This window comes from Recurvomyces mirabilis, assembly GCF_035927965.1.
Source record: "Recurvomyces mirabilis strain CCFEE 5264 chromosome Unknown scaffold_29, whole genome shotgun sequence".
NCBI classification, from domain to species: domain Eukaryota; kingdom Fungi; phylum Ascomycota; class Dothideomycetes; order Mycosphaerellales; family Teratosphaeriaceae; genus Recurvomyces; species Recurvomyces mirabilis.
Window position 1 is genome coordinate 310839 of NW_027041963.1, and position 27604 is coordinate 338442.

The following is a 27604-nucleotide window of genomic DNA, read 5'->3' on the forward strand; positions in this document are numbered from 1 at the left end:
TAGATGTGATGGTAGCACTCGCTTAGAGCAAGGCCGCCCCGGACTGGGTTGCCACGAAAAGCGATAGCGATACCCACACTCCAAACGCCATCTCGAATGGCAAGCGACCACGTCGACAGTCTAGGCAACCTTAAAACGCCACACTCGGAGATGGTGGTGGCACACCCATTCCGGAGGGCTCCCACGAGATCCAGCACGCAGGAGTACGAGCCCGAAGCGGACATATAGCAGAGTGAAACATATTTGACCGACATTAATTGGCTCCGTCGAAGCTGTGTTGAACAAGCACGGAGGCCGAACAGCTTGTGAAGTTGTTGTTGATCGCAAGGATATGATAGTGGGGCTGCTTCACCGCTCTTTGGGATCGACTATGATTGGTCGGGCCGTCATCACACTTCGGGATGTGAGACTTCTGGGCAAGGACTGAAGCAGTCCTCAACGTGGCGTGTAAGTGAGACATATCATGATCTGGTGTCGGACGAGGTTCGAACAATGGTACTGTATTGCTGGTACGTGACTGAGCCGGCACACAATGCTTAGGTGATGCAGCGTTTCAGATCAGCCTCATACATACATACCGCACAGTCGATCCCGCTGCGTAGAGGCTTAGCTTCCGCATCTCGCATACAGTACTGCAGCCTGATGCAGAACCCAATGCCAGGCACATGGACCTTGATGTATTATTATTGCCTCAAAACCTCCAGGTCGCTCTGTAGTCACCAGAAGGAGCACCAGTGCCCATCGAGCTCGTGGGCGTCTGACGGGCACACGATGGGGCCATGAGGATTGCAAGGAGCGGAGGGATGCGGTGCATCTGTCATACCATGTGCCACCAGATATCGTTGGTCTCCTTGCTTTGCGTGTATACATGGGTTTGTCCATTACCGTCTATGAAAGCTCACGCTCTTGGTACTAATGGCGGGACCTGAGCATCACCCACCAACTACATCTGCGCTACGCAACGTGATCGTTGAGATTACACAAGTAGCAGTATCCGAGTGCAAGGTAAAGTCTCTACACGGTCCAACCTAGGCAAACGCATTCGTCCTACCAAGAGCCTCCTCTAGACGTCCATCTTCAGATAGACCCAAGAGTCACTGATACATCCCTTCACACCAGCCCAATCGTCTAGCATAGCCAGTTCGAATCCGACCCATCCCAGATCCTTGACATCCTCTCCATCTGCACTACGGTCCACACAGACTACGAGTTGCGAGCATCCAAAGCTGTCGTTGCTGGCAAGCTCGAGTAGTGCCATAAGACTGACAAAGTTAGCTTCACATCTTTCCGTTTGTGATTCGGGAGAGAGTACCCTGGCTTGAGATCCTTCCCGATCACTTCTTTGTCAAAGAAGACGAACAAGCTACGCTCATCCTGCGTCTCAGCAACAAAGCCGCGGAAGCGTGCGCCACCGACATAATCCCATATCTCCACATAGTCCTTGACCACGCCACCAGTCTTGGGATAGTCTCTGCCATCCGGCGACGTACTTGGCGTGGGTATGCCATGCTTCATAACGGAATCGTGATGCTGTGGTATATCGACACCATTGCTTTCCTGGCTGCTGTTGCTGATGTTGTGCACATCCATCACCAGCGAGTTCTGCCGACCAGAGTTCTTCTCGACCAAGAACACAGCCTTCATAGTCTCGCAGAAGAGTCTCTCACACTCTTCCGTGATGTAATGCGCGGCGTCTCCGCTGCGCGAGCGGGCCTTGAGGCCCGGACGCCCGCCTATAGGCGTGGTGTCCGGAGACGGTGGGGGTGAAGGTACGCCTCCTGGAGGCGCCTCAAACCCACCTGCTACATGTTAGCATGATACTCACTGGTGACAAAGGTATCCATATACGAACCACCCCGCTCCCTGTCCCCCACGAGTGGAGAAGTGGAAGCCAGTCAACACCATCGTGGTGGCGTCGACTGAATAGGCGGATGCCTGAGTGTTTGCGCGCCGGCTAGACTCGCTCGACGTGCGGCGGTAGAAATCACTACTACTACTTTTACTGTGATTTTGTAACATCGCCATTTCGATCTATTTCTGCCACGGTTACGGCCTGGTTGGCGGGGATTGCGGTGGTCGAGGACTGAGGTGGCTGAAGTGGTCGCGGTGGTCAAGGGATGAGCTGCTTCAGGTCCTGTATCTTGAGCGGCTTGTTCGGTAGGCTGTGACGGTCTCGCAGATGCTATGTTAGTGCTTGAAATGTTCGGAAAGATGGTGTAACTCTGCTGGTGCGAAGATTCCAGCGTGGTAATCAATACGCTAGACCTGAAAAAGCCACCATTTTGGCACGTGGGAGGTGTCACATGCACTTTGTTGTCCACAGCATCCACCGACATCAGCACGTCCGACCTTTCTCGGTACGAATATGTGACATACTAGAAGTTACCAACGCAAGTATCACCGACAATCAACGTATAAATCTACCCCTTAACTTCCATTACAAGACTTGTGCGGAAAGCAGTCAGATCATACATATTGAATGGAGACCGAGGCGAACGCCAATCTAGCCTGAGACGTGTGATGGCACTTTCAACAGATCTCTTCTCAGACTGCTCCTCGGTCTCATTCTTCCCTTCTACAGGGAGGCCAGTGTGAATGGATCAACGCCTTCCTTGATCTGCTCCACTCATGCATGGCAGTTGCCTCGTCGTGGCCAACACGTAACTCATCTTCTCCCTGTTATGTCATCTGAGTCCCGGTCATATTTCACACTTCAGACCCACATCACTAACTACCACAGCACTTCATCATTGTTTCCTCTCAGCATGAAAGATGACAGAGCCCGGCAGTAAGCGTAGAGCTTCGACTGACCCCAACACTCCAACATCTGTCAAGAAGAAGAGGTCCCATTTCTTCGTCCGTACTACCACATCTATTCCAGATACCACCTCCACGCATTCTGCGACAAGGCCAATAACTGGAGCAGAGCAATCGAACGTCTTTTCCAGGAGCCTTAGCAAGCTACGCCGCAAAGTCTCGTTTCTTTTTCACAAGATGCATCCTCCTCATCGTCAGTTACTCCATTCACACCGACAAATAGAGAGCTCACGTATGACTTATCAGGTACTCGAACACCAGATGCGCTGGATGGCACCGCTTCCCCTTCACACCGCACCGCGACTCCTCCAGCACCAGCTCTACTCCGTTTCCATAGGATTCGGACCTCGTCATCGAGCAACGAGCACTCCCTCAGGTCTCAGCGCAAACGATCTGTTCGATTCGAAGGCCTAAGTAATGACCAGCTGGATGGTCATCACACGGAAAATAGCGAGAATATGGCTACCGGTTCTGGCGAATCTCGTACAAGTCGTATCTCCTCAAAAATTTCTGACCGCATCGCGGCGCTCGAGGGGAAGCTCAATGGCAATACTGGAACCTCTACAATCGTCCATCGGGCCAATATGCGAATGAAACCATGTGTACCGTTCATCACAACGATTGTGCCCGTAACACCTGAAAAGCCTGCCAACGGCGGCTACAGCTCGCCTGGCACCGTTTCGTCCTCTGTGACCAGCTCTAGCCGTAATGGTGACTGGTCGCCAGCGAGCACCACATCTACCGCTGCTACGTCGTTGACTTCGCCAGGGTCTTCTGCTAGGCGCTAGAAGCGCACACCGCCGGAAGAATGTCAGAACATGAGCAAGAGCACATCTGCTGACAAGGACGAGAACACTCTTCCACCCATCGAAGAAGACAGTGGCCGCTTCCTACTGATACCTGTGCAAGAGGCCGAGATCGATATCCAACCATCCGTGACAACGGTCGAGAATGTTGCGGCTACAAAGGTCTACTTTGAGACGCACTTCAGTAATCTTATGTCCGAATCAGCTTCTCCACGATCTCTGCGCCGGAATCGATTCGAACAGATCATGAACGCTAAAGGACTTTCACATGACGATCGCGTTCTTGCTAAAGAGGATTGGAGTCGTGCTGAGACTGACCATCTCCGACAAGTTCGAGTTCTCAAGGCTAGCTCGATCAGTAGGCACAACATGAAAGGCATCTCCATTGCAGGCTTCGACGTCATCCGGGTGTTGGGTAAAGGCAGTTTCGGTGTAGTCAGGCTTGTCACCGAGCGCGTCAACAGAGGCAGAGAGGGTCGTCCCAATGGCAGCGAAAGTCTGGACGATAGCAACGGCTCTGCCGTTACATGTATCAGCAACATGGATGGCACAGCCCGTCGCAACCTCCCAGCTGGCAGGTCTCTCGCGGATGTCTTCGCTATGAAAGTCATACGAAAGTCAGAAATGCTGCGCGCTTGCCAGGAAGGACATCTTCGTGCTGAGCGTGACTTCTTAGTCCATGCAGAAGGTTCCCGATGGGTTGTACCATTGATCGCCAGCTTCCAGGACAACACCAACTTATACTTGGTCATGGAATACATGATCGGCGGCGACTTCTTGGGTCTACTGCTTCGCGAGGATGTGCTTGAAGAAGATGTCGCGAAGTGGTATATTGCCGAGATGATCCTCTGCATTGAGGAAGTACACAAGATGAAGTGGATCCATCGCGACGTCAAGCCCGACAACTTCCTCATTAGTGCATCTGGCCACCTTAAAATATCTGACTTCGGCCTGGCTTTCGATGGTCATTGGGCACACAGTCAATCCTACTTCTCCAATCAACGTTACACCCTCCTCGAGAAGCTTGGCATTCAGGTCGAAGGTGATGAGCAAGACCTCCTCGAGGAACTTCATACCAATGATATCCGCGAAGCACAACATGATGGCAACGACGAGATGCACCTGAGTAAGCCAAAGCCGAAGGTTGATCCTGAAGAACTTGCCAAGCGCGAAGGTCTACTTAACTATCGCAATCGGACGGAGCGCCGAAAGCTGGCGCGCAGCATCGTTGGCACAAGTCAGTACATGGCACCAGAAGTCATTCAGGGCACGGCGTATGATGGACGATGCGACTAGTGGAGCATCGCCGTCATCCTGTACGAGTGCTTGTATGGCCGCACGCCATTCTACTGCGAGAACCGCATCAAGACGAAAGAGAGCATTGTCAACCATCGTGCAACGCTCAGGTTTCCCGAGCAAGAGCGCTGGTCAAGACCCACGTCCGAATCGAGACGTCTCATGGCATCTCCAACTGATACAGTCATCGATCTGCTCCAGAGTATCTTGACCGATAAAGAGCTGCGCCTCAGCTCCCGTCAATACCGCCACTGCGAAACAAGACTCGGTCGCCGCATATCCTCTGCAGCCAGCAGTCCACTCGCCCGCCACGTCTACGCCAACGGCGCCGAAGAGATCAAAGCCCACAAGTTCTTCCAAAGCATCCCCTGGTCGCAGATGCATCTGATGCAGCCACCGTTCGTACCGCGAGTTAAGGAGAACCAATCAATCACAAAATACTTCGAAGACGAAAAGGATATCGTGACCGACGACTCCTCAAGCTACATGAGCATCAAAGAACGTCTCGAGCTCGAAGGCGACGTGAACGACGATCTCGCTCGCACTGCACTAGGCCCTCACTTCGACCGCTGGAAGATTGAGTGCCTTGAGCGCGAGAAAAGGGACCTGGGCATCGAACAATGCTCAGATGGCGAACTCCAACGCATAAAGGAGCATTTCGGCGCAGATTACCCCAAGTGGAAAGCCGATCGCGTTGTGCAGGTATGCGAGGAGCAGATGATGAACGGAGTCGATCCAATCAAGATGCAAAATCGTGGGAGGAAGGAGAGAAAGAGGCCGAGGGATAAGTTGTTGAGAGATCCGATTGTGGGAAGGAAGGTGATGGAGATCAGGAAGAAGGGAGCCTTTTTTGGGTATACTTATCGGAGACCTAGGACTTTGGAGGTGGCTGCGAGCGATGTGGTGAAGGAGAAGAGTGATGGTGGTGGTGGGCAGAGGAGGGCGAGTATTCTGCCGGTCAAGCAGGGTGGGACGTGAGTTTGTCCCTTTGATGTGGATCCTGAGAAAGTGACGGTTGTATAGGTACCTAGTGATGGGTTTCAGTTCGCAGCAGTTGAATTGTGCTGCTCCAGCAGGGCCTCATCGAAGGATGTCCGCCGCTATTCGATGCGTCTGTGCGTTCACTCTATCGGCTTCCTCTTTCTGCCGCTCTTCCCATACCTTCGTTGGTACAGGCACCCAGCCCTTTTAGGACTTGACAAACAAGCCTAGGTAGTTTTTGAAATTCCGAAGTGGCTGGAGTCACCTTCTAAATTGGAAGCGCGAGTCCGACCACGATATCATCGGAAGTTATGCATTTCTGCTGTATCTCATCCTCATCTCTTACGGCGACAAAGGCGTGGAGATAGACGCAATGGGAGTTCTCAGTCATAACTTTCAGCGGCTCACTGTGCGCCATAGCACACCCTGGGCGTGATGCATAGATACGGGCGCGCTTGCTAAGCTGTGCTGTCTTACTCTGAGATTGTGGTCGTCTGGCTACCACTCCATTTGCTGCAGCACGGTGTTCGGTTGAGGCCTCATGAGGGTTGATGACCTGCTATCACGCACTCTGCGATTGCTGATGCCGCTGAGTGAGAAAAATGGTGTTCTCAGCCGCAGGATCTCAAGAGTAGTCGATGCGTTGCCTTGTCATCGTAGGTATCAGCGGCGCGGTCGTGGATGATGGTACCATTCAGGCTCCTGCAATTGTCCCATTCGCGCCATGCGACGGCTGCGTAGTCGTCGCAGGTGCTACACTGGTTGGCATGTCATCCACCAGGTTGACTAGACCCTCGGCTGGCGGTGAAAACTGCCGCAGCTTGACCCCAGCTTCCTTGAAGATCTTAGCAGCCTCGCTGTCCATGTAATAGCTCTTGTTGAAGACCACTTCGGTGATACCAACCTGGACAATCTTGATCGAGCATGTCAGACAAGGGCAGGTGTTGCAGTACAAGACTGCTCCGCCACCGACACGTTCACGTCCGGCTTCCAGAAGAGCGTTCTCTTCAGCATGTATGCACAGACAAGTGCTCAGGGATGATCCGCCACCGCCACCTCCATTGCAGCGAGGACAACCTCCTTCGTTGCAGTTCGTGACGTTGCGAGGAGTGCCGTTGTAGCCTGTCGCCATTACGCGCTTCTCCCGGACTAGCACGCAGCCGACTTGTCTACGCATACAATTGCTCCTTCGGGCGGCAAGCGACGCCAGAGTCATGAAGTATTGGTCCCATGTAGGTCGGATACGACTTGAATCTGTCAAGTTCTGAGCATCCAGAGCCTGCCACAGCTTCTCCACAGACGTTGTCGAGTTCACAAGCTTGATCTGCGCTTTGGATGCAAGAGCTACACGGCCTGTTGTCTCATGGAAAAGATAGTCATCGTTGCGTAGGACGAACTGCTCAAGTGTGGGTGGTGTCATGGAAGCCTTAGCACATCGATCCTTGAATCGATGCCACCGGACAGATATCGGAGCATCGATGTGAAGCAAGACGAAGAAAGGTCGATGAGATAAAGCTTCCAGAATTTCTTCATCGTGAATTGAGGTGGTACAGAATTTGGTCTGCCAATGCTGCGTGGCATAATCGACGAGCTCGTTCGCGGCATTGAAGGTCTTGACTTGATCCGACGATTCTTGAGGACGAGGAACCGGGGCCTGTGATGCTGATGTCTCGACTGCCGGCGTATTCCTTGACTTTAGAATGAGTGGTTGGAAGGAGTGCACGCTGACCAGATAATCCTGGACTGAGGTTTTGCCAGCACATATGCCGCCACATATTCCGATGAGCATGGTTTGTTGTAGGACTGTTTTAGTTGCATCCGTCCACAACTTTTCTGGAAGATTTCTCTCTTGTAAGATCCAAGATTGCTTCAATATATCATATGGTGGCAAGGTGTCTGCGGACGCGTGAGTACGGGAGACGCGTTATAGAAGCTCTGCAATCTAGCCTATCGGAACCAAGCCTGCCGTCTGCCGAACCCCGCGATGTCCTCGTGCCCCTCTGGTCTGCGGGTCGCTGTACCTGTAGCTTATGCAAGACAGACCTGGGACCTGACGAGGCACGCGACATACACATCACGAGGCTCATTGTCACACAACTGACATGATCCAAGACAACTTCTAGCACCAGTACCTATAGTATTCCTCTACTCTACTCTACTTCACTCCACCCTACCCAAATGTCTACTCACCCCCTCCAATACGCACCATGGACTTCCGACATCGATCTTGGCTTCTACTCGGCCCTCTCGAGGGCCAAGATTGAAAAGGACAAGCTGGATGCTCCCACTCGTCGTGTCCTGGGCCTGTACCAAGTCAACCATCGAGATCCACCCGAACGCAGTGCTCGCATGCAGATACATGCTTCAGCCTTGACTACTGACGAGTATGTGAGTATCAGAGACGTGTGTAGGCACGATATGGAGGCTCACACCGTCCCCAGTGCACCACAAGACTTCTATAGAGCCGAAGGCTTGATCCGCAACTTCAACACGGCCGAGGAGTTCAAGAGCGTCGACAAGGCCGCGCATATTGAGCGAGCCGGCCGAACCATCTGGGACGCCATCAACGACGGAACGATCTACAGCTGTCCGAGCTTATTATCCAGCTTCTCAGCCATCTGCTATGCCAACCTCAAGAAGTACCACTTCACCTACCACTTCGCCTTTCCTTGCATCCACTCTGATCCACAATGGCGCTTGACTGGCCCGGAAGATAAAGGTGCAGATGAAGCAGTCAAGAAGCTGGGACAGAAAGAGACGGAGACGCTGGTAGAGAACGTGCAGACATGGCGGTACAGCGTTGACACACGACAACATGGCTTCTTCCTGGCAAAGCGAATGCGAAAGTCCGTACTGGAAGGGCAGTGGCGGAGTGGTAATGGCAGTGGTGAGATTGAAGAGGAGAAGGACGACGACGGCAACATGAACTTTGCCGCACAGAAGCGTCGCAAGAGTCGGACACAAAGCTTGGGCGAGCTAGGCTTCCTATGGTCAATCGGCTCGTTGGCAAGCTACGAAAATGGGTTTTTCAACAACGCTGAGGAGGAAGACCGATTCGTTTGCTTTGTTGATCCGTCAACATATCCTGCGAACCCTGGCTGGATGCTTCGGAATCTGTTAGTGCTGGTGCGACACAGATGGCACTTAGACAAGGTCCAAATCCTCTGCTACCGCGATACACATCCTCGCCGCGAACACCCAACAAGTCTGGTCCTGAATCTACAATCTACGACACCTGTACATCCTCCGATCGATCAGAAAGCGCAACAGCTGAGCCACGACATGCCTACCATGCAAACATCGAGTGCTCTTCGCCCGGACGATGTGGATGCTTTCGGTGAGCTAGTGGAGCGGAAGAAAGAGCCCGTGGATCCGGAGCCTTCGCCCCCAAAAGAACATCCTCCCAAAATACCTGAGCTGCCGAAGGTCACAGGCTGGGAGCGCAACGAACAGCAGAAGCTGCAGTCGAAGACAGTCGACCTAGCAGCGTACATGGATCCCACCAAACTGGCTGATCAAGCCGTGGACCTCAATCTCAAGCTTATCAAATGGCGAATATCACCTTCAATAGACCTGGAAGCCATCAAGCATACATCGTGTCTGCTCCTTGGAGCTGGCACACTCGGCTCGTATGTCGCTCGTGCTTTGATGGGCTGGGGTGTAAGGAAGATCACATTCGTCGACAACGCACGAGTCAGGTATAGCAATCCTGTACGGCAGCCTCTTTACGATTTCAAGGACTGCGAAAATGGAGGTGTGAGGAAAGCCGAGAGGGCGGCGGATATGCTACAAGAAGTGTATCCTGGTATGGACGCAGATGGCATCAATCTGTCTGTGCCGATGGCTGGTCACCCGCTCATAGACGAGCAGGCTGTCAAGAAGGATTTTGAGAGACTGAAACAGCTGATCGAGAGTCATGATGCTGTCTTCTTGCTCATGGACTCCCGCGAGAGTCGATGGCTGCCTACTGTCATGGGCAAGGCAGCTGGCAAGATTGTAATCAACGCTGCTCTCGGCTTCGACACCTATGTTGTGATGCGACACGGACTCCGAACAAAGGAGTCATCCATACCGAAGGGTGAACAAAGTGCAGATGGGAAGGTCGTCAAGCACTCCGAAGACGTGCCAGAGTCGCTCAAAGCTGCGGCCAGCGATCCGATAGAATCGCCTTCTGAAAGCAGTAAGCCAGCAAGCGGCACACCATCGAGTACAGGTCCGGGAGAGGAGGAGCTCGGCTGTTACTTCTGCTCCGACGTAGTAGCGCCAGCAGACAGCCAAAAGAACGCCACACTCGACCAACAATGCACCGTCACACGCCCTGGTGCCGCGCCTCTGGCCTCAGCACTAGCCGTCGAACTCCTAGTCAGCATAACCCAACACCGACTCCGTGCCCGCGCTCCAGCACCCAACCCCCCCACCTCCAGCAGCGCCAACGCCATCCTCCCCGCTCCGCCCACGGATCCCTCACAGCCTAACTCCCACCCTCTAGGTACAGTCCCACATCAGTTGAGGGGGTACATGAGTACATGGCAGACCATTCAAGTCAAGTGCAAAGCGTATGACTGTTGTGCGGCTTGTTCGCCGAGTATTCTGGAGGCGTATGAGCGGGATGGATGGGCTTTCGTGAGGCGGGCCGTTGGTGAGAAAGGATTTGTTGAGGAGGTTAGTGGGTTGGCTGAGGTGCAGAGGAAGGCTGATGAGGCGGAACGGCAGATGGGAGAATGGAGTGAGGAGGACGAAGATGGGTTGGGGGAGGAAGAGGGGGATGGGGAGTTGGTTTGAGTGTGTGCTGATGATAGAGTGCGATGATGCCGATGAGATTATGATGGGAGTGTGTATACAGAGATATTTTCCTTCCTACGCACCCAGTCGAGATCGTATTACGTCGTGGACTCGCGATAAATGAGCCCTTGCAATCCGAGTGATACTAATTGCAGAAGCACGAAACATTTTGCGGCTCGAGCATTGGAATTGGAGATGGTGCCAGGGTTGATCGTGTCTATACCTTTCACCCCGGGCCTCTGGCAGAGGCAGAATGCTCCTCTGCTGCATCGCGAGAGATGGAATGAGCCCAAAGCTGCGTCGACGAGATGGCGATGGTGTGGCGGCATGTTAGCCTTTCGGCCTATCCAACCCCTCACCCTCAGGACGATACGATGCGGGTGCTCCTACCCGAGATGCGCATTCACCACATCAGAGAGGAGACAAGCAGGTAGGGAAGACATCGCTTCCGTTTTTGTGCCACTACCATTCATCTCATTCGCTTCATTACAAGCGCAAAATGAAGATCCAAAAGATTTACACATATCCCATCAAGGGCATTCGAGCCACTGAACTCAACGAGACGGTGGTCACCAAACATGGCTTCCCTTACGACAGAAGATACATGCTCCTCCAGGTCGAGGAGGGGGGTGGCTACAAGAATATGGCGATCGGACACTACCCTGCCATGGCACGATACTTTCCATCCATCAACATCCCCGAGGACGGCGACGCGCTGACCGGAACTATCACGATTGCATACAAACCCCCAAATGCAGAAGGAACAACGTTCGATATACCCTTAGTACCAAAGACCGATGGCTTGGAGGAAGTCGAGGTCACAATGCACAAGAGCCCAACGAAAGCGTATAAGATGGCACAGAAGTATAACGAGCAATTCTCGTCCTGCTTCGGCTTTGATTGTATACTTGTGTATCTGGGTACGGACATGCGCAGAGTGCTCATGACAACGAGTGGCAACAAGCAAGCTTCGGAAAGTGGATGGCTTTCATCCATGACGAGCAAAGCCACACAGCTTGTCATGGGCAACAATGAGCAAGGCGAGAAGATCACCTTTGCAGACTGCGCGCCATACCTCGTTGTATCGGAGAAATCAATGGACGATGTTCACCACCGATTACAAGATGGCGAGCCTTATGACATCGTCAAGTTCAGACCCAACATCATCATATCCGGCGCGGACGAACCATGGGAGGAAGATTTCTGGGGTGAATTGACCTTTGGTGGTGATACGAAGATAGTGTGCGACCACAATTGTGGTCGTTGTAAGTCATTGAACATAGATTAGGTACAGTACAGTTCTCACGAGGGACGTGACCTCAGGAACCGTATGCTGACAATTATACAGTAAGTTCGACTTGTTCTGCGAGCCGTCTCTTCGCCTAAGACTCCCGACGATCCTTTGCCAGAGGCGGTCTTTAAAGCAAAACATTGCTTCCTACCTTGTCTTACTCAAACATGAGGATTCCTTCGAAGGAACCGAACTTAAGCTGACGTGTTGTTCCTGGAAGCGCGACCGGAGCTCCTGGCACAGGCGAAGCAGGCAGTATGCTTAAGAAGCTTAGTAGCGACAGGCGAGTGGACCCGGGCTGCAGGTGGAGCCCGGTCTTTGGGAGGTATTCATTCTTGCACCCGGGCAGCGAGGGACATACGATACATCTTGGTGATGAGGTGGTTGTCAGCAAGAAGAATGATGAGAGGACTGCATTTGGTGAGTATAGAAGTCTGTTTCATCGATTCAGCTCACTGCTAATATGCTACAGACTGGGAAGGTCTCACGACCCTGAAGTCCAAATGAACCTTACCGCATGAATCCATTTCAGTCATCGTCATACCGCCGCCACCTGTACTCATCCTCACGACCACCTCGTGCTCTCGGGCCCGCAGGCCGTGGTCTAGACGTCCAAAGCTCTTCCACGTCCATCAACAATTGCACAGTCGACTCCAGATCCTTGATCAAAGCATCCATCAGCAGCCGATCCTTCCGTACCGACTGCATCATTTCTTCCACACCATGTAGCGTTACTTGAAGCTTATTGATTGTGTTACGGAGGATCTCAGGACTCAACCTGACCTCCGAGCCGTTCAGATCGCCTAAACGAGGTAGCTCACACATCTGCATGTCCTTCATGGCTTCTAATAGAGACTTCATGTCTCTGTATGTCGCTACTCCAGCGTGCGGCTGCTGGGCTGCAGCACCGTCCTGGGTTGCAGCATTGCTACCGTCCCAATCGATCTTCATCGTCCAAAGCGCAATCATCATATTTGGCGGCACCCACTGCACGATGGAGGATTGTATGACCTCGTTCTCGAATTGCTCTTTGATGGCTTTGCAATGCTTGACTGCATACTGTAGAGCCTCGTATAAGGCTTCAGCAGCTTTGTCGAAAGCTATCAAATTGTGTCCGGAGCCTCCTCGATGCTTCGGTGATCTGAAGGCCATCCCGCTGGCGGATAGTGGATGGCGTATCGGCACTTCTTCAAGCTCTTCGAAGCGATCATAGTTCGGGACACTTGCTCCGGCTCCGTACATGCTGCGTGGCCATGGCATCGCGCCACTCATCGGCGTCCACATTTCTTCAGTCGATCGCGCAGGATGTCGCCTTGTCCAACCTCTAAAGTTCTGCGCTCGCGCCACATCCTTGCGATTGCGGTATGGCAATCCAACGCCAGGCATGCCGAACATGGCGACGAAAGCAGTGAGCCTCAGCGCTTAGATGACGAAGGGTCATGTGTCGGGATGTAGTAGGTCGACATGTTCTTTGAAGGTTTGAGTGTGCGGCCTGCTTGCTGGGACGTTGCACAACTGCAGGCTTCCGTACTGTGACCACAATATCCGCGCAATCCACGAGGTTTGTGAGAGCGCCACTGGGTATCGACGAGAGAGCAAATGGCTGTTGCGCGCAATGCTTGCTTCACGTCGCTGATTCTGTATATTTTCGCCGCCTGTCTGCTTCCACCTCATTCATCGTAGGGATCGTACAGCGTCCTTTACATTCATCCTTATACCATCCGACTTTCAGTCTAGCTTTCGCGGTGCTGCTATCGTCTGAAAGCAACAATTAGCCCTGTTGTTTTTTGCTGGAGATCGTTGTCAGCAGGTACGTACTTTCAGTAGCTTGCCTGACGGCGGCACGAAGGTCGACCCACTCTTCTCTGACAGTGCCCTCGCGAGAAGTAGATGCATGGGTCTCCTCTGCTACCTCTGTCCGCTTGTCGCGACCATTTGTCTCATTGTCGTTGTGTGCGTTGTCGTCCTCATCATCACTGTCGTCATACGTGGACCGTTCGGGCTGGTTGGCCGGTGGTTTCTTGCCCTTGACGGTCTCCTTCAATCGGCTTTGGTTTGCCTCGACTCGCCGCATATATCGATTGTTGGAGAGCTGAGGCCCGGCATGCCATATACCTTCTTGGCGTGGGTTCTGGGACAGCAGAGTAAATGCGGCTTGTCGAATGCTAGGGTTTCGACATCTTGAGATGGCCATCCACAGTGGATCGGTCACCCATAGCGAGAATGAGAGGTACGGCGCTCCCGCTGCGCCACCGCTCAGTGTAGGGAGCGGTGGACAAGAGAAAGTCGCCAGTACTTCACGCGAAAGGTCGACAATTGCACGGAACTCTGTTTCGTACGGATCATAGGCCACTGGTCCTGCAGACTGGTCCACTGAAGCAAGCATTGTGCCAACGAGATGATTCGCCTTTAGCACCATAGCTCGCTTGAAGTCCATATTGACCATGAAGTCTCTGTTGTCGGCGAGGAAGGCCGTGAAAGCACTCTCCCATTGCTGGAACCAGGGAGCATAGCGTAAGTATTTCTTGGCTTTGCTCTGTGCAAGTTCTTCGCTTGACCCAGTTGGCTGGAAACTTTGCATGAAGCGCATGATGCTATTCAATGCGTGGTGCAAAGCATTGTGTGCATGGTCCAAGCTGAAGATTAGGTCAACTTGTGGTAGCGTCGTGTAGTCGGAGTCTGTCTCTGGTCGTTTAGCTTTGTCCAGCAATGCGGTCGCTTGGACTTCTAGTCGTTCTACCAGTGGTCTCATCTGCTCGATATCGTCGTCTACGCTAGTTGCTGTGCTGGCCAAGCTGCCATGTCCTGCGGCCTGTAGTAGGCGTCGACCTTGTAAAGCGTGACTAACGGCACTATCGCAACGACCCTGCATCGCTTCGAAGCAGGTGAACAGCACACAGGTTGTGAGTGCAATTCTCGAATTAGGCGCTTGACCGCCAGAGCGAGCTTGAGCATTTGTGAGAGAAGCGATGGCCCGATTACACTGGTTCAGAGCAAATTCCATTGCTTGAGATTTCCGCTTCTCGTCTGCGAACGCACGTTGTATAATGGCTTCATGCAAAGCTCCGATTGCTGTAATGGCATGTAGTATCGCAGGTTGGTGGTACGATGTCTGTATCACCATCTTCTGCCAGAATGTCGAGTCAAAGAACCCCTAGCAACGGCTGTCAATGATTTCCTCATGTCAGCGATCCCGTGAAAGTACTTACTGCCATTTGTGGCGCAGTGAAGCTCACTAGGAAAAAGAACGTCAGTTCGTGGAAAACAATAGCAACTCTCAAGATACTCACCAAAGAAGTTCAGACTATGTCGCTCACGCCAATTCCGTCGCCAGGTAAGATCTGGTCGATATGCGCCAAGAGCCAGAGACTCTGGTGTTGAGCTTGAGCTCTCATGATCTTCGTCTTGGTAGTTCAGGTTCCAATCATCGGACATGGCACGTTTGCAAGCTGGATTACGCGGATCGCATGGTATTCCTTTCACGCTAGATATCTCTGTCAACGCTGCTTCCGCTAACGATCTGTTCGAATATATACTCACAGACAAGGTATGCATCCCGTCTGCATCATCTTCCCCCTGGTGCTCGAAAGTGCGCCAGTAGGAATCTGGCTGAGCGAAAGCTCCCACGTCTCGTTTTCGCTAGATAGCTCGGTGTACAGCTGCGTGCTGTCGTCCACCCATTCTCCATAGTCGTTGCCATTGATATCGAGATTCAGCCAGTCTTGGTCGCCCTCTATCCAATTGCTAGTTGCAAGCTCTTGCTGCAGCCAAGCCTGATCGACGTCGTCAACGTCTGCGATTTGGCCTTCTGGAAACGTCGTTGATTGTCTTGCCCTCTTCGATGGTCGTGGGTTGGGCGAAGGAGCTCGATCTATGTCAACAACCCCATTCCAGCTCGCCTGAGCTATCCAGGTATCGCTGTCCATCTCCGGCACTCCAGGTGGAGATTGGCTGTATCATGTTACGAGTGCACAGATCACAAGGCGACAGCTTTGTCGATAACGTATGGATGCCACACTCAGCTAGGCAACATTGCTTGGTAATGTTCAGGCTCAAGTACGCCGACCCGACGGATTAATGAAGATCAATGCAGCCGGACATAGGCCTGGGTATCACTCCGCTTAGGCGACATGGATCTTGGGATAAATTTCGATTTCAAGCAGCCGGCGCATGTTGCTCACCGACACAGATCAGGCGCGAGCTCACGAGGTTGCAGTGTTGGAGCCAACTATGACATACGTGCATAGTGCTATCTTTCAGCCGCAAGAGACTAGCCGTAGACGAGCACCTTGGCCTCAGCCATGTCGTGAGCTTTCGGCTTTGCGAATCTCTGTACTGACGATTGAAGGCTCGGGAATGCCGCCACTGCGAAGTGACGCCTCAGTTTGTGCTTGCTGTCATGCTGGCGGGTTGTGCTGGCCGAACATTGTTAGCAGATCAAAATAGGCAGGAGCGGATGCATAATAAACCTCGCACGCACCCCGTCTCGTCTCAGTCTCGGATCAGTAAGCGTATACTAGCGCGATAGGATGCATCGGCGTGTGGACAGTCCGATGACAGCCATGATTTCGTGCTCGGAGCAATGCTTGTTATGCAGCAATGCTTCGCCATGGCCATCAATTAAACCGCAGCATATGCAGGCAGTACAGACGTTCCGGCACGCAGGCGGTATGGCCTTGCGCTGTCCAGTTCCGAAGACAGAGCACGGAAGTAAAGCCAACGCATGATGTAGCAATACTCGGCGGAGGCATTACTGGTCTCGCAAGTGCATACTACCTTGCACGAGAGCTGCCAAACTCGCGCATCACTGTCTATGAGGCGTCGGATCGCATTGGAGGATGGCTTTCGTCGAAGCGGGTACCAGTCAAAGATGGAACCATACTATTCGAGGCCGGTCCTCGAACTCTACGACCAGCCAGTAATGGAGTGCTTTCCGCAAGGATGATGCAAGAGCTGGATCTTGCGAAGGATGCCATATTCCCGCAGAAGACCTCGCCTGCTGCGCAGAATCGATATGTATACTATCCGGATCATCTGGTGCGCATGCCACACCCAGCATTCGGGTTTGCTGAAAATGCCTGGAGTCTTCTGACAGAGCCAGTGTTCAGCGGAACACCTTGGGCAGCAGCCCAGGAGATCTTCAGAGAGGCTCGAGATCAAGGTGTGCAAGATGAGAGTGTGGGTGACTTTTTCTCACGACGACTGTCACGAAACACCGTTGACCGCATACTCAGCGCTGTTTTACATGGTATCTATGCTGGAGATGCTTGGCAACTATCTGCAAAGAGTCTGTTCTCGGGACCATGGCGTGACGAAGCAACTGCAGGCAGCATCTTCGCGGGCATGTTGAAGAGCAGAGCAGATGGGCCGGAGTTGACAAGGCGAGAAGCGGACTTTCTGCAGGTCATGAAAAGCTACAATTGGGATCCGCTACTGCGAGCGACGCTGAAAGACACAACTGCTTTCACGTTCAAGGATGGATTGCAGATGCTGGTCGACAAGCTTGCAAGACATCTGGTGGAGAAAGGCAATGTAGAGTTCAGGACTTCCACGCCTGTCACATCCATCGTAGCATCGGAGAATCGCAATAACGTTACTGTGAACGCGGAGGATGCAACGCAGTCCGGCACCTACACTCATGTCATCTCGGCGCTGTCACCAGGACACCTCAACCAGGTGGCTAGGAAACTAGAAGATACGGCCACCACGATTCTGGTACCTAGCATTCCCACCGTGACTGTCATGACCGTCAATCTCTATTTCCGGACACCAGACTTGCATCCTCCCGGCTTCGGCTATCTGATTCCACAAGCCACACCGTTCGAGAACAATCCCGAAAGGGCACTTGGAGTAGTGTTTGACACAGCATACTCGCCTTCCCCAAAAGACTTGGACCTCAACAACTGGCAAGTCAACGACGTCGATCAGCTGAAGCAAGCGCGAGAGCAAGGTCAGCTCATTAACGTGAACGACTTCGCATGGTACAACATGCCCCACCAGCCCAACAAACAAGATGATGTGCCCGAGCGCGGCACGAAATTGACAGTGATGCTGGGCGGGCATTGGTGGAATGGCTGGCCTAGCTTTCCCGATGAAAAGGAGGGACTGGCACTCGCTAGATCAGTCTTGCAGCGGCACCTCAACATTTCAGAAGAGCCCGAGGCCTGGCAAGTAAACATCCAAAAGGACTGTATACCACAGTATACTGTCGGCCACGAAAGCCGACTCAAGTCAGCACACAACAACATATGGCGTGAGTATAAGGGTCGGTTACGGGTGGCTGGCAATTGGATGGCTGGAGTAGGTGTCAATGACTGCCTCAGATCTGCTTGGGATGTAGTCCAGAGCCTACGCAGTGGCATGGATGGCACAGGTCTAGAGCACGTCGGGACGACTGACTTTGTTCGACTGAAGCCTGTGAGGCCGGGACAGCAAAGTGATAAGTGAAAGCATAGCGTGTACATTAGATGGCTGTAGACGTACATCCTCGTAAGCGTGACCAGCACTCAGCACGTGCGTTCGTGATTGCGCTAGTGAAAAGGCGCGCCTTCCGAGTTCGCGACCACGAAATTTGTGACTCTTGTAACGATATTTATGCTCACAATACATCGCCTCTGCCGTCCTTTGATCAGATCAGACCTACCCTCATCCGTACCGCCTCCCTTTACGTTTCAATGTCCAACTCCACAGGCGAAAGATTTCCTCCGTCGCTGCATCGCCGCCATGGCTGAACGATCGTCAACAGCAACGGCAATTCTGCCTGTCAACGCCAAAAACATCGGCAAACTGAAAATTAGACCAAAGAGTGATGACCTCCTCGATGATATTGAGATAGATCTGGACGAGACTTCATCTGACGCACAGCATCTTCTTCGTGCAGCAGAGGAGCTGAGGACTTCTAATGTCCCCATTGCCTTCCCTACCGAGACTGTCTATGGACTTGGCGCAGACGCTACTCGGAGTAATGCCGTACAGGGTATTTATCATGCTAAGCAAAGACCGTCCGACAATCCACTCATTGTGCACTTCGCTTCTCTCGACCAACTGAGAGCTCTGCTCCGACCTGGCATGAGTATTGGAGATGGGCCTTCGATAAATGCTACCAACGATCCTATACCGTCTATCTATAGGCCGTTGATCAAGCAATTCTGGCCTGGTCCATTGACCATTATTCTGCCTAATCCAACCGGGTCGCCGTTGGCACCCGAGGTCACTGCCGGACTGAGCACGTTCGGAGCCCGCATGCCTGCGCATCTACTTGCTCTGGCACTTATCAAGCTGACACATGTTCCAGTCGCAGCGCCTTCTGCGAATGCGTCGACGAAGCCTTCGCCTACTGCAGCAGAACATGTACATCATGATCTCGATCGTCGAATACGTACCATTATCGATGGTGGGCCATGCAGTGTGGGCGTCGAGAGCACAGTCGTCGATGGGCTATCTGAACCACCAACGATCCTACGACCTGGTGGCATCAGCATTGAACAACTGCGATCGTGTCCTGGTTGGGAGAACGTGCAGATGGGCTATAAAAACGCTGCCGAGACAGGAAGCCAGCCAAGAGCACCAGGCATGAAGTATCGCCACTACTCGCCGAAGGCTCCCGTGATTCTGTATGAGGTTGGAAGAAGCCCTCCTGCCAACCAGGAGATGGTACCATTTCTTGGAACCAATCAACGTTTAGGCATGGTCCGCACCAAGCGATGGAAAGTCAACCATCGACACGAGGATAGAGCGGTCACACTCGAGGCTGGCAATGTGAATGGCACAGAGCTATCTAATCGCAATCGCGACAACAGGCATATGACCGGAGTCACTGCTCTTATTGCCGCCCTAGACGCAACACCCGAGCCACGTAAGGCGATGCAGTCGATGTCATTAAACGCCCAAGAGACTACGTTCCTCGTCCTTGATATCAATATCGGTCCGAGCACAGACAGTATCGCCAGAGGCATTTTCGCGGCTTTACGCGAGCTTGATAGAGAGGATGTTGATGCTATACTGGTGGAGGGCATCGACGACATCGAAGACTCGGTCGCCGCAGCGGTCATGAACAGGATACGCAAAGCATCAGAAATCAAGCTGTCTTCATAATCCTCACGACTACTCTCATGGTAACGATGTCCAACTAGTGCATCAAATATCGGCAATACATCGTGGCAAGCCCGGCGAAAATGCAAGTCTTGGTCCACTTGACCGATAAGCTCTCGCCCCGCACTCATACAATAGACGATCTCAAGAGATATGCGAGCCGTCATCGACTTCACTATCTCGCAGAAGGTCCGCGCAAAACATAGCTGTCCCGGCCCCCAATTACGACCTCGGCGTTCCGAACTGAACACAAGCCCTCCAAATTCGTCATCCCACGACAGTATCAGATTATTGGCAAATTATCTCTCTCAACCTTTTCCTTCTCGAGCAAAAGATCATTGCTGTGTGGATCCAGTCCTTCGATCGGCATCGTGCAAGGCGGGCCGACCATAGCAGCATTACCCGTAATGGGCTCCATAGCGTACGATGCCCCAAAGGACGACAGTAAAAGAGCAGTCACAATCCTGGTCACAGGCTTTGGTCCGTTCCAGGAAAAGTACCCGGTAGGTCTCACCCACTGCCATTTCGTGATTTATGCCTTTTGTTAACACGGCTAGGTCAACCCATCATGGGAAATAGCAAGATCCTTACCATCCGCCTTACCAAACGCCACCGCAGATGGCAGACCTATCCAGATCATTACCTATGGTTCTCCAATACGCGTTTGCTACAAGGACTCTTACGAGCTGATACCACCTCTTCTGGAAGCATATAGCTCAACCATTGACCTAGTCCTCCACATTGGCATGGCTTCGGGTCGAGCGTTCTATACTGCTGAGCGCTACGCACATCGAGATGGTTACGTGAAGAACAAAGATCTGGATGGTAATCTCCCTCAACTTGACGAGTCCGAAGACCTTTTGAAAGACTGTCCCGAGCGTTTAGAGACATCTTTGGGCTTCGAGAAATTGCTGCAACAGTGGCAATATACCATCAAGCATATTCCTGCGACTTCGCCAGCTCATGGTGCGGATTGCCGAGGTAGTGATGACGCTGGTCACTATCTCTGTGACTACACGTACCGTAACAGCATGGTTTGGTACGGAAGGACTAACGAGATGCTCGAAGGCGGAAAGAAATCTGATCGGCCCGTGATGTTTCTACACGTGCCCGCCGAGAGTGATGAGGCAACGTTGAAAAAGGGAGCCGTGGTGGCGATAGCACTGATTCAGGCGATGGTGGATGATCTGATCGCGCCGGACTCATCTTGATCTGCGTGCTATCGCGCGAGCGCCGGTATGGAGTGCTAGAGGTCGGGCAGGCAAGCTAGTCTCAGATAGACCTTTATAGCGATACACAAGAGCCCATGGTGCCGGCATCCTAGTCAAGCTAAGTCCCATCCGTGACCACATCGCATTGCGCAGCAGGGCGCACCATACACCAATGCTTTCCTGCTGACCTGCCTCCGTACTCGCGCCCATCGAACGGCTTCTCTTTCATGACCTTGAAACCATACCGCTCGTATAGCGGCTTCCCAATTACACCTGCCACTATATAAACCGGTAGGTCACCAGCAAATTTCTTCAGGCCATGCTTGAGCAGTAATGAGCCCGCTCCACGTCGTTGGTGGCTTGGATTGACAGCTAGTAGCCGCAAATTTGTGTACGGACGGCCTTGCATCGTTTCATATTCGCAACGCATACTCACAGTGTAAGCTTCTTCAGCCAAGGCGATATTAGATCCGGCCACTGGTGCCCTGAGCTTCCTTGCTTCCTTGGCTTTCCCCAAAGCAGCAGTAATCTCTGCCTCCGTTCTTGGTGGATCATGAGTCGTAGCCCACCACGATACACCTACGATTTCCCTAGTCTGGCTGTCTCTAGCAACAAAGCAGTGTTCGCCGATGTTGCCACCAGTCTCGCGTATGACTCTTTGACACAAAGTTTCTTGGATGTGCGGCAGAAGTCCCATGGGATAGACCATGGGTAAGATCATGTCTGCCTCAAGGGGCTCGAAGGCGTTCCAGTACAGCTCAACGTATCTTTTAAGGTCCTCATGCTGCAGAGGCTCCACTAGTACAGTCCCAGCCATGCTCGCCGAGGCAGAAAAATGGCGATAATGCAGCGCGAGGGAGTGTAAGTAGAACAGTACTGTCTGAACAGATCAAGGCGACTGTGGCAAGAAGATGATGGAGCTGTCCTGCTTCTCCTGACGGTCAACTGTTCTACGCAGGTGACAAAGCTTTTGCTCCAACCGCGTGCAAGTGATCAGGACTCTATAGTCAGCTGAAGGCAGGACCGTGTGCTTGGTGGGAACTGGCTTCATATCGAGGAGGTTGGAGTTCATCGCAGTCGTGAGATAGTGCTGCAAATAATGTTGGCCTAAGGCCTTCCACTTTACGCGTCGAACTTTCGCAGCGCGTAACGCGACTCCATCTCTTGCAGCAAGCACGTATTATCTCCACCAACATACACAATGTCGAGCCGACCAGAATTGAAACTCGACGATGAGGTCGGGTTCATCAAGACATTTCACCAACTGGAAGCGAACAAAAATGACGAGACCGTCCGCATCTTCGATCGTGGCGACTGGCTCAGCGCCCATGGCGAGGATGCAATGCTCATTGCACGAGTCCAGTACAAGACTACTTCCGTCGTGAAGACTCTAGGCCGAAGTCCAGGACTACCTTCTGTCACCATGACATGGACGGCGTACAGAAGTTTTCTTCGTGAGGCAATCTTCCGCCTGGGCAAGCGCATTGAGGTTCTCCAGACTACAGGCAGAAACCAGTGGAAGGTAGCAAAACAAGCATCCCCAGGCAACCTGCAAGACATCGAGGACGAGCTCGGTGGTCACATCGATTCTGCGCCAATCATCTTAGCGGTTAAGGTTTCTGCCAAAGCCACCGAAGCACGTCAAGTCGGCGTATGTTTCGCTGATGCAAGTGTCCGAGAGCTGGGCGTGAGCGAGTTCGCTGACAACGACATCTACTCAAATTTCGAGTCTCTCCTCATTCAGCTTGGCGTCAGAGAGTGCCTGATCCAGATCGATGGCACGAAGAAAGATGCCGAGCTGCACAAGCTTAAGGTCATTGCAGACAACTGTGGTTGTGCTGTATCTGAAAGACCCCAAAGCGATTATGGAAACCGCGACATCGAGCAAGACCTGACAAGACTGCTACGAGATGAACGCGCAGCTGGAACGCTTCCGCAGACCGATCTCAAGCTCGCAATGAGTTCCGCTGCGGCTCTGATCAAATATCTCGGCGTCATGTCAGATCCTACCAACTTCGGCCAGTATCAGCTATACCAACATGACTTGAGTCAGTACATGAAGCTGGACTCTTCGGCGCTAAAGGCACTGAACCTGATGCCCGGACCCAAGGATGGATCCAAGACAATGAGTCTCTTCGGCCTGCTCAATCATTGCAAGACTCCAGTCGGCAGTAGGCTGTTAGCTCAGTGGCTCAAGCAACCGCTCATGAATATCGAAGAGGTTGAGCGAAGACAGCAGCTCGTGGAAGCTTTCGTGAGCGATACGGAACTTCGGCAGACCCTGCAAGAGGAACATATGCGCTCGATACCAGATCTCTATCGACTTGCGAAGAAGTTCCAGCGAAAGAAGGCTAATCTTGAGGATGTTGTCAGAGCGTACCAAGTTGCTATCAGACTGCCAGACTTCATTGGCACGTTCGAAGGGGTCATGGACGAAGTGTATAAAGATGCACTAGACACAGAGTACACGGACAAGCTTCGCTCATTTTCAGACAGCTTCTCGAAGCTTCAGGAAATGGTTGAGACGACTGTCGACCTCGATGCACTCGACAATCACGAATTCATCATCAAGTCTGAGTTCGATGATGGCCTTCGTATCATTCGCAAAAAGTTGGACAAATTACGCTACCAAATGGATGCCGAGCATCGTGCAGTCGCTGATGATCTCAACCAAGACCCAGAGAAGAAGCTTTTTCTGGAAAACCACAAAGTGCATGGATGGTGCTTCCGTCTGACCAGGACTGAAGCTGCAGCCATTCGCAACAAAAAGCAATACCAGGAATGCTCGACACAGAAAAACGGCGTCTTCTTCAGTACGACCAAGATGACAACCTATCGAAGAGAACATGATCAACTGTCGGAGAACTACAATCGCACCCAAAGCGGTCTTGTCACAGAAGTAGTAAACGTGGCTGCTTCGTATTGCCCAGTGATTGAAAAGCTCGCAGGCGTGCTCGCGCATCTGGATGTTATCGTCAGCTTCGCTCATGTTTCAGTACACGCACCGACAGCATACGTCCGTCCCAAGCTACACCCGCGAGGGACTGGCAACACGATACTGAAGGAGGCTCGCCACCCATGCATGGAGATGCAAGATGATGTGTCCTTCATCACCAACGATGTGTCCCTCCTGCGCGGAGAATCAGAGTTCCTCATCATCACTGGGCCAAATATGGGCGGCAAATCCACATACATTCGCCAGATTGGTGTCATTGCGCTCATGGCACAGATTGGATGCTTTGTGCCGTGCTCGGAAGCTGAGCTCACACTCTTCGACTGCATTCTTGCTCGGGTAGGTGCAAGCGATAGTCAGCTCAAAGGTGTCAGTACCTTCATGGCAGAGATGCTTGAGACTGCCAATATTCTCAAGACAGCTACCCGCGAATCTTTGGTCATCATTGATGAGCTCGGCCGTGGCACGAGCACGTACGATGGCTTCGGTCTTGCCTGGGCGATTAGCGAGCACATCATTAAGGAGATTGGCGCTTTCTCGATGTTCGCCACGCATTTCCACGAGCTCACGGCACTGAACGAGACGTACTCGCAAGTCCAGAACCTACATGTTGTGGCACATATCGGCGACGCAGATGGGGATACTTCGATGAAAGATGACAGCACTAGCAACTCACGTCGTCGAGAAGTTACACTCCTCTACAAAGTCGTTCCAGGCATCAGCGACCAGTCCTTCGGCATACACGTCGCCGAGCTCGTTCGCTTCCCACAAAAGGTCGTGAACATGGCCAAGCGGAAAGCAGACGAACTGGAAGACTTCTCCGGCAAAAATGAAGATGTCCAGCATGTGCAAGCCAGCAAGCAAGAAGTCGAGGATGGTAGCAGAATGCTCAAGGAAGTGTTAGTGAAATGGAAAGAGCAGGTTGAAGCCGAGAACCTGAGCAAAGAGGCGCAAGTGCAAAGGATGAAGGATCTAGTTATGGGCAACGAGGCGTTGCTTGCTAACCCGTTCTTTCAGAGCGTCAAGGCGCTGTAGTTGCTCGAAACGGAGTAGCTGACTTTCTTGCTCTTCAGCGACGGCGTTGGACGGCTTCAATGCAAACGAAATCAGAAAGGGACATTGTAGCCAATAATGTATTATAGCTCCTTTCAAAACCTGCCACTTTTTGTCTGCCTACTTGCCCGCTAAATACAAGACCACCGCAGCGCTCGTGCGCCATGCACGTGTCCAAGATGCATTCTGCCGTTCCCGGCTCCACGCAATGCAGAAGGAACATTTGAGATGAAATGTGCTCGCGAACAGTCTTCTCAGTCTCAACATGCTTATGCAGTACCCTCTGGAGCAGCCTCGTCTTCAAGTTTTGTCTTCTGCAGATCATCGGCGACATCGTTGACTGCGTCGTCTTCTTTGTGCTCGGCTCCTGCGGTTGCACTACCATTGACTTGCTGCTTAGCAGCTGCCGGCTTGCGCGCGGTCTCCGTTGAGCTACCAGCCTTGGACTCAGCGGCCGTCGCCTCAGCCTCGAGGCGATCAATCTCGGCTTGAGCCTGTGCAATGTTCTGCAATGCGTTAGCTGAATTGGTTTCAGAAGCGAGCGAGGTATGCTTACCTCCTTGGTCTTGCGATCCTGATCACCCTTCCAGTGGTCAAGCTTCCCTTTCAGCTTCTCAACAACGGCTGGCACGTCGCTCTGGGACATCGGCGGGTCGACATCAATTCTGCCAAGACCGTCGATGGTACCCATATCGAGCTGAAACTTGCTAGCCGCCGGTGCAGGCGAAGCGGCACCACCAGCTGCCTGCCCACGACTCTTCTTATTCTTCTTTCCACCTCCACCAATGAAATAGTTCTCCTCGTCATCACCTTTCTTCGGAAGTCGAGTACCTTTGATTCCACCATCCTCAACAGTCCTTGATGCAGTGGCTGCGAATTTGCCTGGTCCGGCGACTTCTGCCTTCTGAGCTGATGACGGGTCGAAGTAGGCCATCAGGTTCTGAGCGGTGCGGATCTCTTCTTGATATGCAGGGGCACTGGCCTCGTCGAGCTTCTCGCGAGCTGCAGTCTGCCTCCGGCCACGGTGATAAGCATCGTTCTCCACACGTCTCTTTTCTTCACGGATACGGCGAGCCTCTCGCTCGTATTCGACAGCTGCTCTTCGTGACTGGAAGTATCTGTCCTTGATCTCCTTGACAGTGGTATACTTCTTCTGTTGCTCGTCGTGCGCCTTTGTGCGCTCATCTCGCATTGAGTTCAAGCTCTTGAATGCATCATCTTGCTCAGCCTTGATCTGGTCCAGCTCGGTCGTGATAGCAGTGTAACGATCGCTCATTGCTCTTGATTCGGGATCGTCCATGGTCTTGCGAAGCTCAGCGATTTGTGCTTTAACATCATCAATACCCTTCTGCGCATCCTCGAAGCCAGCAAAACCCTTCTTCTGCCTGTTGAGCTGCGAGATCTCGGCAAGAGCCTTCTTTTCGTCGACAATCTTCATAGTGCCAGTGTCAACCTGCTTTTGAAGGCGATCGATCTGCTGCTGGACCTCATCGACTGACTTGAAGGGCGTGCGGCTGCGGGCGACTTTCTGCTCGTTTATGCGAGATTTCAAACCTTCATCCAAACGCTTGATCTTGTCCATAACCTGGGTGCGGGACGACTTGCCGGCCTGCTGCTGGGTGCGAATCTGCTGGAGCTCGGCGCGAAGTTCCTGCTGGCGTTTCGATGAGGGTGAGTCCTTGTTGTTAGGTCGCGCATTGTCGAGCTTGGCCTTGATTTGCTTCTGCGGGCATTGTTAGCCTTCTCAGCCCTCGAGTCCGCAGTCACATGCTCATTTGCTGACTGCTGCAGCCAGCCATTGGGAGACACTCACCATGCGGTCTTCCGACGAGCGTAATTCCTTCTCGGCTTGTGCAAGCTCTTTCTTGTACGTATCCTCATCAGGTCGTTCGGGCTTGGCGACACTTGTGGACTTGTCCTTGGGTGCAGAAGATGGGTCGGCATTGGCCATTGCGGCAGCACTCGGTGTGCCTACGTCCGCCATTTCGGTGGTTTGCAGGCTAGCTGCAGGTGTTGGTATATTTATTGATTACGTGGTGCGTATTGGCGTATATGATATGGTAGATGGGTGGTTCGAGTCGATGTTCGTGATCATGGAGCAGTTGCCAGATGGTCAAAAGCCTCGAGGCTCTGTCGGTGCGAAATGTCAAGAAAGTCCACATGGCATTGCGGAACAGGTGCCGAGAGTGGAACCAGGGGTCACTTGCGGCTGGCTCGTGCGTACATTCACTCGATCTCCTCACGTGAATGAGACTGTTCTGTCCTCGTATGTCAAGCTGTGAGTGGGTAGTACGGCTTTGCGGTTGGAGGAGTGTGTGCAGGG

At 52.6% G+C, this 27604-nt stretch overlaps 12 protein-coding genes across 12 annotated transcripts; 7 read left to right on the forward strand and 5 right to left on the reverse strand.

Moving 5' to 3' along the window:
* Window positions 1-1203: 1203 nt before the first annotated feature.
* LTS14_009165 (uncharacterized protein) lies at window positions 1204-1844 on the reverse strand (the record flags this gene model as incomplete). Its single annotated transcript, XM_064841848.1, has 2 exons — window positions 1204-1799; window positions 1826-1844. The coding sequence occupies 2 exons, from the start codon at window positions 1842-1844 to the stop codon at window positions 1204-1206; spliced, it is 615 nt and encodes a 204-aa protein (XP_064690683.1).
* A 1791-nt stretch (window positions 1845-3635) lies between these two features.
* LTS14_009166 (uncharacterized protein) lies at window positions 3636-5897 on the forward strand (the record flags this gene model as incomplete). The annotated part of the gene is made up of 2 exons (XM_064841849.1): window positions 3636-4897; window positions 4925-5897. The coding sequence occupies 2 exons, from the start codon at window positions 3636-3638 to the stop codon at window positions 5895-5897; spliced, it is 2235 nt and encodes a 744-aa protein (XP_064690684.1).
* Window positions 5898-6594: 697 nt separating this feature from the next.
* DCD1 (Deoxycytidine monophosphate (dCMP) deaminase) lies at window positions 6595-7689 on the reverse strand (the record flags this gene model as incomplete). Its single annotated transcript, XM_064841850.1, has 1 exon — window positions 6595-7689. One exon carries the CDS (start codon window positions 7687-7689, stop codon window positions 6595-6597), a length of 1095 nt encoding a protein of 364 aa, XP_064690685.1.
* A 389-nt stretch (window positions 7690-8078) lies between these two features.
* On the forward strand, window positions 8079-10682 carry ATG7 (Autophagy protein 7; the record flags this gene model as incomplete). The annotated part of the gene is made up of 2 exons (XM_064841851.1): window positions 8079-8284; window positions 8342-10682. The coding sequence occupies 2 exons, from the start codon at window positions 8079-8081 to the stop codon at window positions 10680-10682; spliced, it is 2547 nt and encodes an 848-aa protein (XP_064690686.1).
* A 499-nt stretch (window positions 10683-11181) lies between these two features.
* LTS14_009169 (uncharacterized protein) lies at window positions 11182-12068 on the forward strand (the record flags this gene model as incomplete). Its single annotated transcript, XM_064841852.1, has 2 exons — window positions 11182-11947; window positions 12031-12068. The coding sequence occupies 2 exons, from the start codon at window positions 11182-11184 to the stop codon at window positions 12066-12068; spliced, it is 804 nt and encodes a 267-aa protein (XP_064690687.1).
* Window positions 12069-12501: 433 nt separating this feature from the next.
* LTS14_009170 (uncharacterized protein) lies at window positions 12502-13368 on the reverse strand (the record flags this gene model as incomplete). The annotated part of the gene is made up of 1 exon (XM_064841853.1): window positions 12502-13368. One exon carries the CDS (start codon window positions 13366-13368, stop codon window positions 12502-12504), a length of 867 nt encoding a protein of 288 aa, XP_064690688.1.
* A 376-nt stretch (window positions 13369-13744) lies between these two features.
* Window positions 13745-15899, reverse strand: LTS14_009171 (uncharacterized protein; the record flags this gene model as incomplete). Its single annotated transcript, XM_064841854.1, has 4 exons — window positions 13745-15127; window positions 15183-15208; window positions 15264-15457; window positions 15514-15899. The coding sequence occupies 4 exons, from the start codon at window positions 15897-15899 to the stop codon at window positions 13745-13747; spliced, it is 1989 nt and encodes a 662-aa protein (XP_064690689.1).
* Window positions 15900-16572: 673 nt separating this feature from the next.
* Window positions 16573-18420, forward strand: HEM14_2 (oxygen-dependent protoporphyrinogen oxidase; the record flags this gene model as incomplete). Its single annotated transcript, XM_064841855.1, has 1 exon — window positions 16573-18420. One exon carries the CDS (start codon window positions 16573-16575, stop codon window positions 18418-18420), a length of 1848 nt encoding a protein of 615 aa, XP_064690690.1.
* Window positions 18421-18696: 276 nt separating this feature from the next.
* On the forward strand, window positions 18697-20067 carry LTS14_009173 (uncharacterized protein; the record flags this gene model as incomplete). The annotated part of the gene is made up of 1 exon (XM_064841856.1): window positions 18697-20067. One exon carries the CDS (start codon window positions 18697-18699, stop codon window positions 20065-20067), a length of 1371 nt encoding a protein of 456 aa, XP_064690691.1.
* Window positions 20068-20471: 404 nt separating this feature from the next.
* Window positions 20472-21275, forward strand: LTS14_009174 (uncharacterized protein; the record flags this gene model as incomplete). The annotated part of the gene is made up of 2 exons (XM_064841857.1): window positions 20472-20567; window positions 20622-21275. The coding sequence occupies 2 exons, from the start codon at window positions 20472-20474 to the stop codon at window positions 21273-21275; spliced, it is 750 nt and encodes a 249-aa protein (XP_064690692.1).
* A 1201-nt stretch (window positions 21276-22476) lies between these two features.
* msh2 lies at window positions 22477-25263 on the forward strand (the record flags this gene model as incomplete). The annotated part of the gene is made up of 1 exon (XM_064841858.1): window positions 22477-25263. One exon carries the CDS (start codon window positions 22477-22479, stop codon window positions 25261-25263), a length of 2787 nt encoding a protein of 928 aa, XP_064690693.1.
* Window positions 25264-25550: 287 nt separating this feature from the next.
* On the reverse strand, window positions 25551-27265 carry BFR1 (multicopy suppressor of BFA (Brefeldin A); the record flags this gene model as incomplete). The annotated part of the gene is made up of 3 exons (XM_064841859.1): window positions 25551-25787; window positions 25838-27004; window positions 27095-27265. 3 exons carry the CDS (start codon window positions 27263-27265, stop codon window positions 25551-25553), a joined length of 1575 nt encoding a protein of 524 aa, XP_064690694.1.
* Between the last annotated feature and the right edge of the window lie 339 nt (window positions 27266-27604).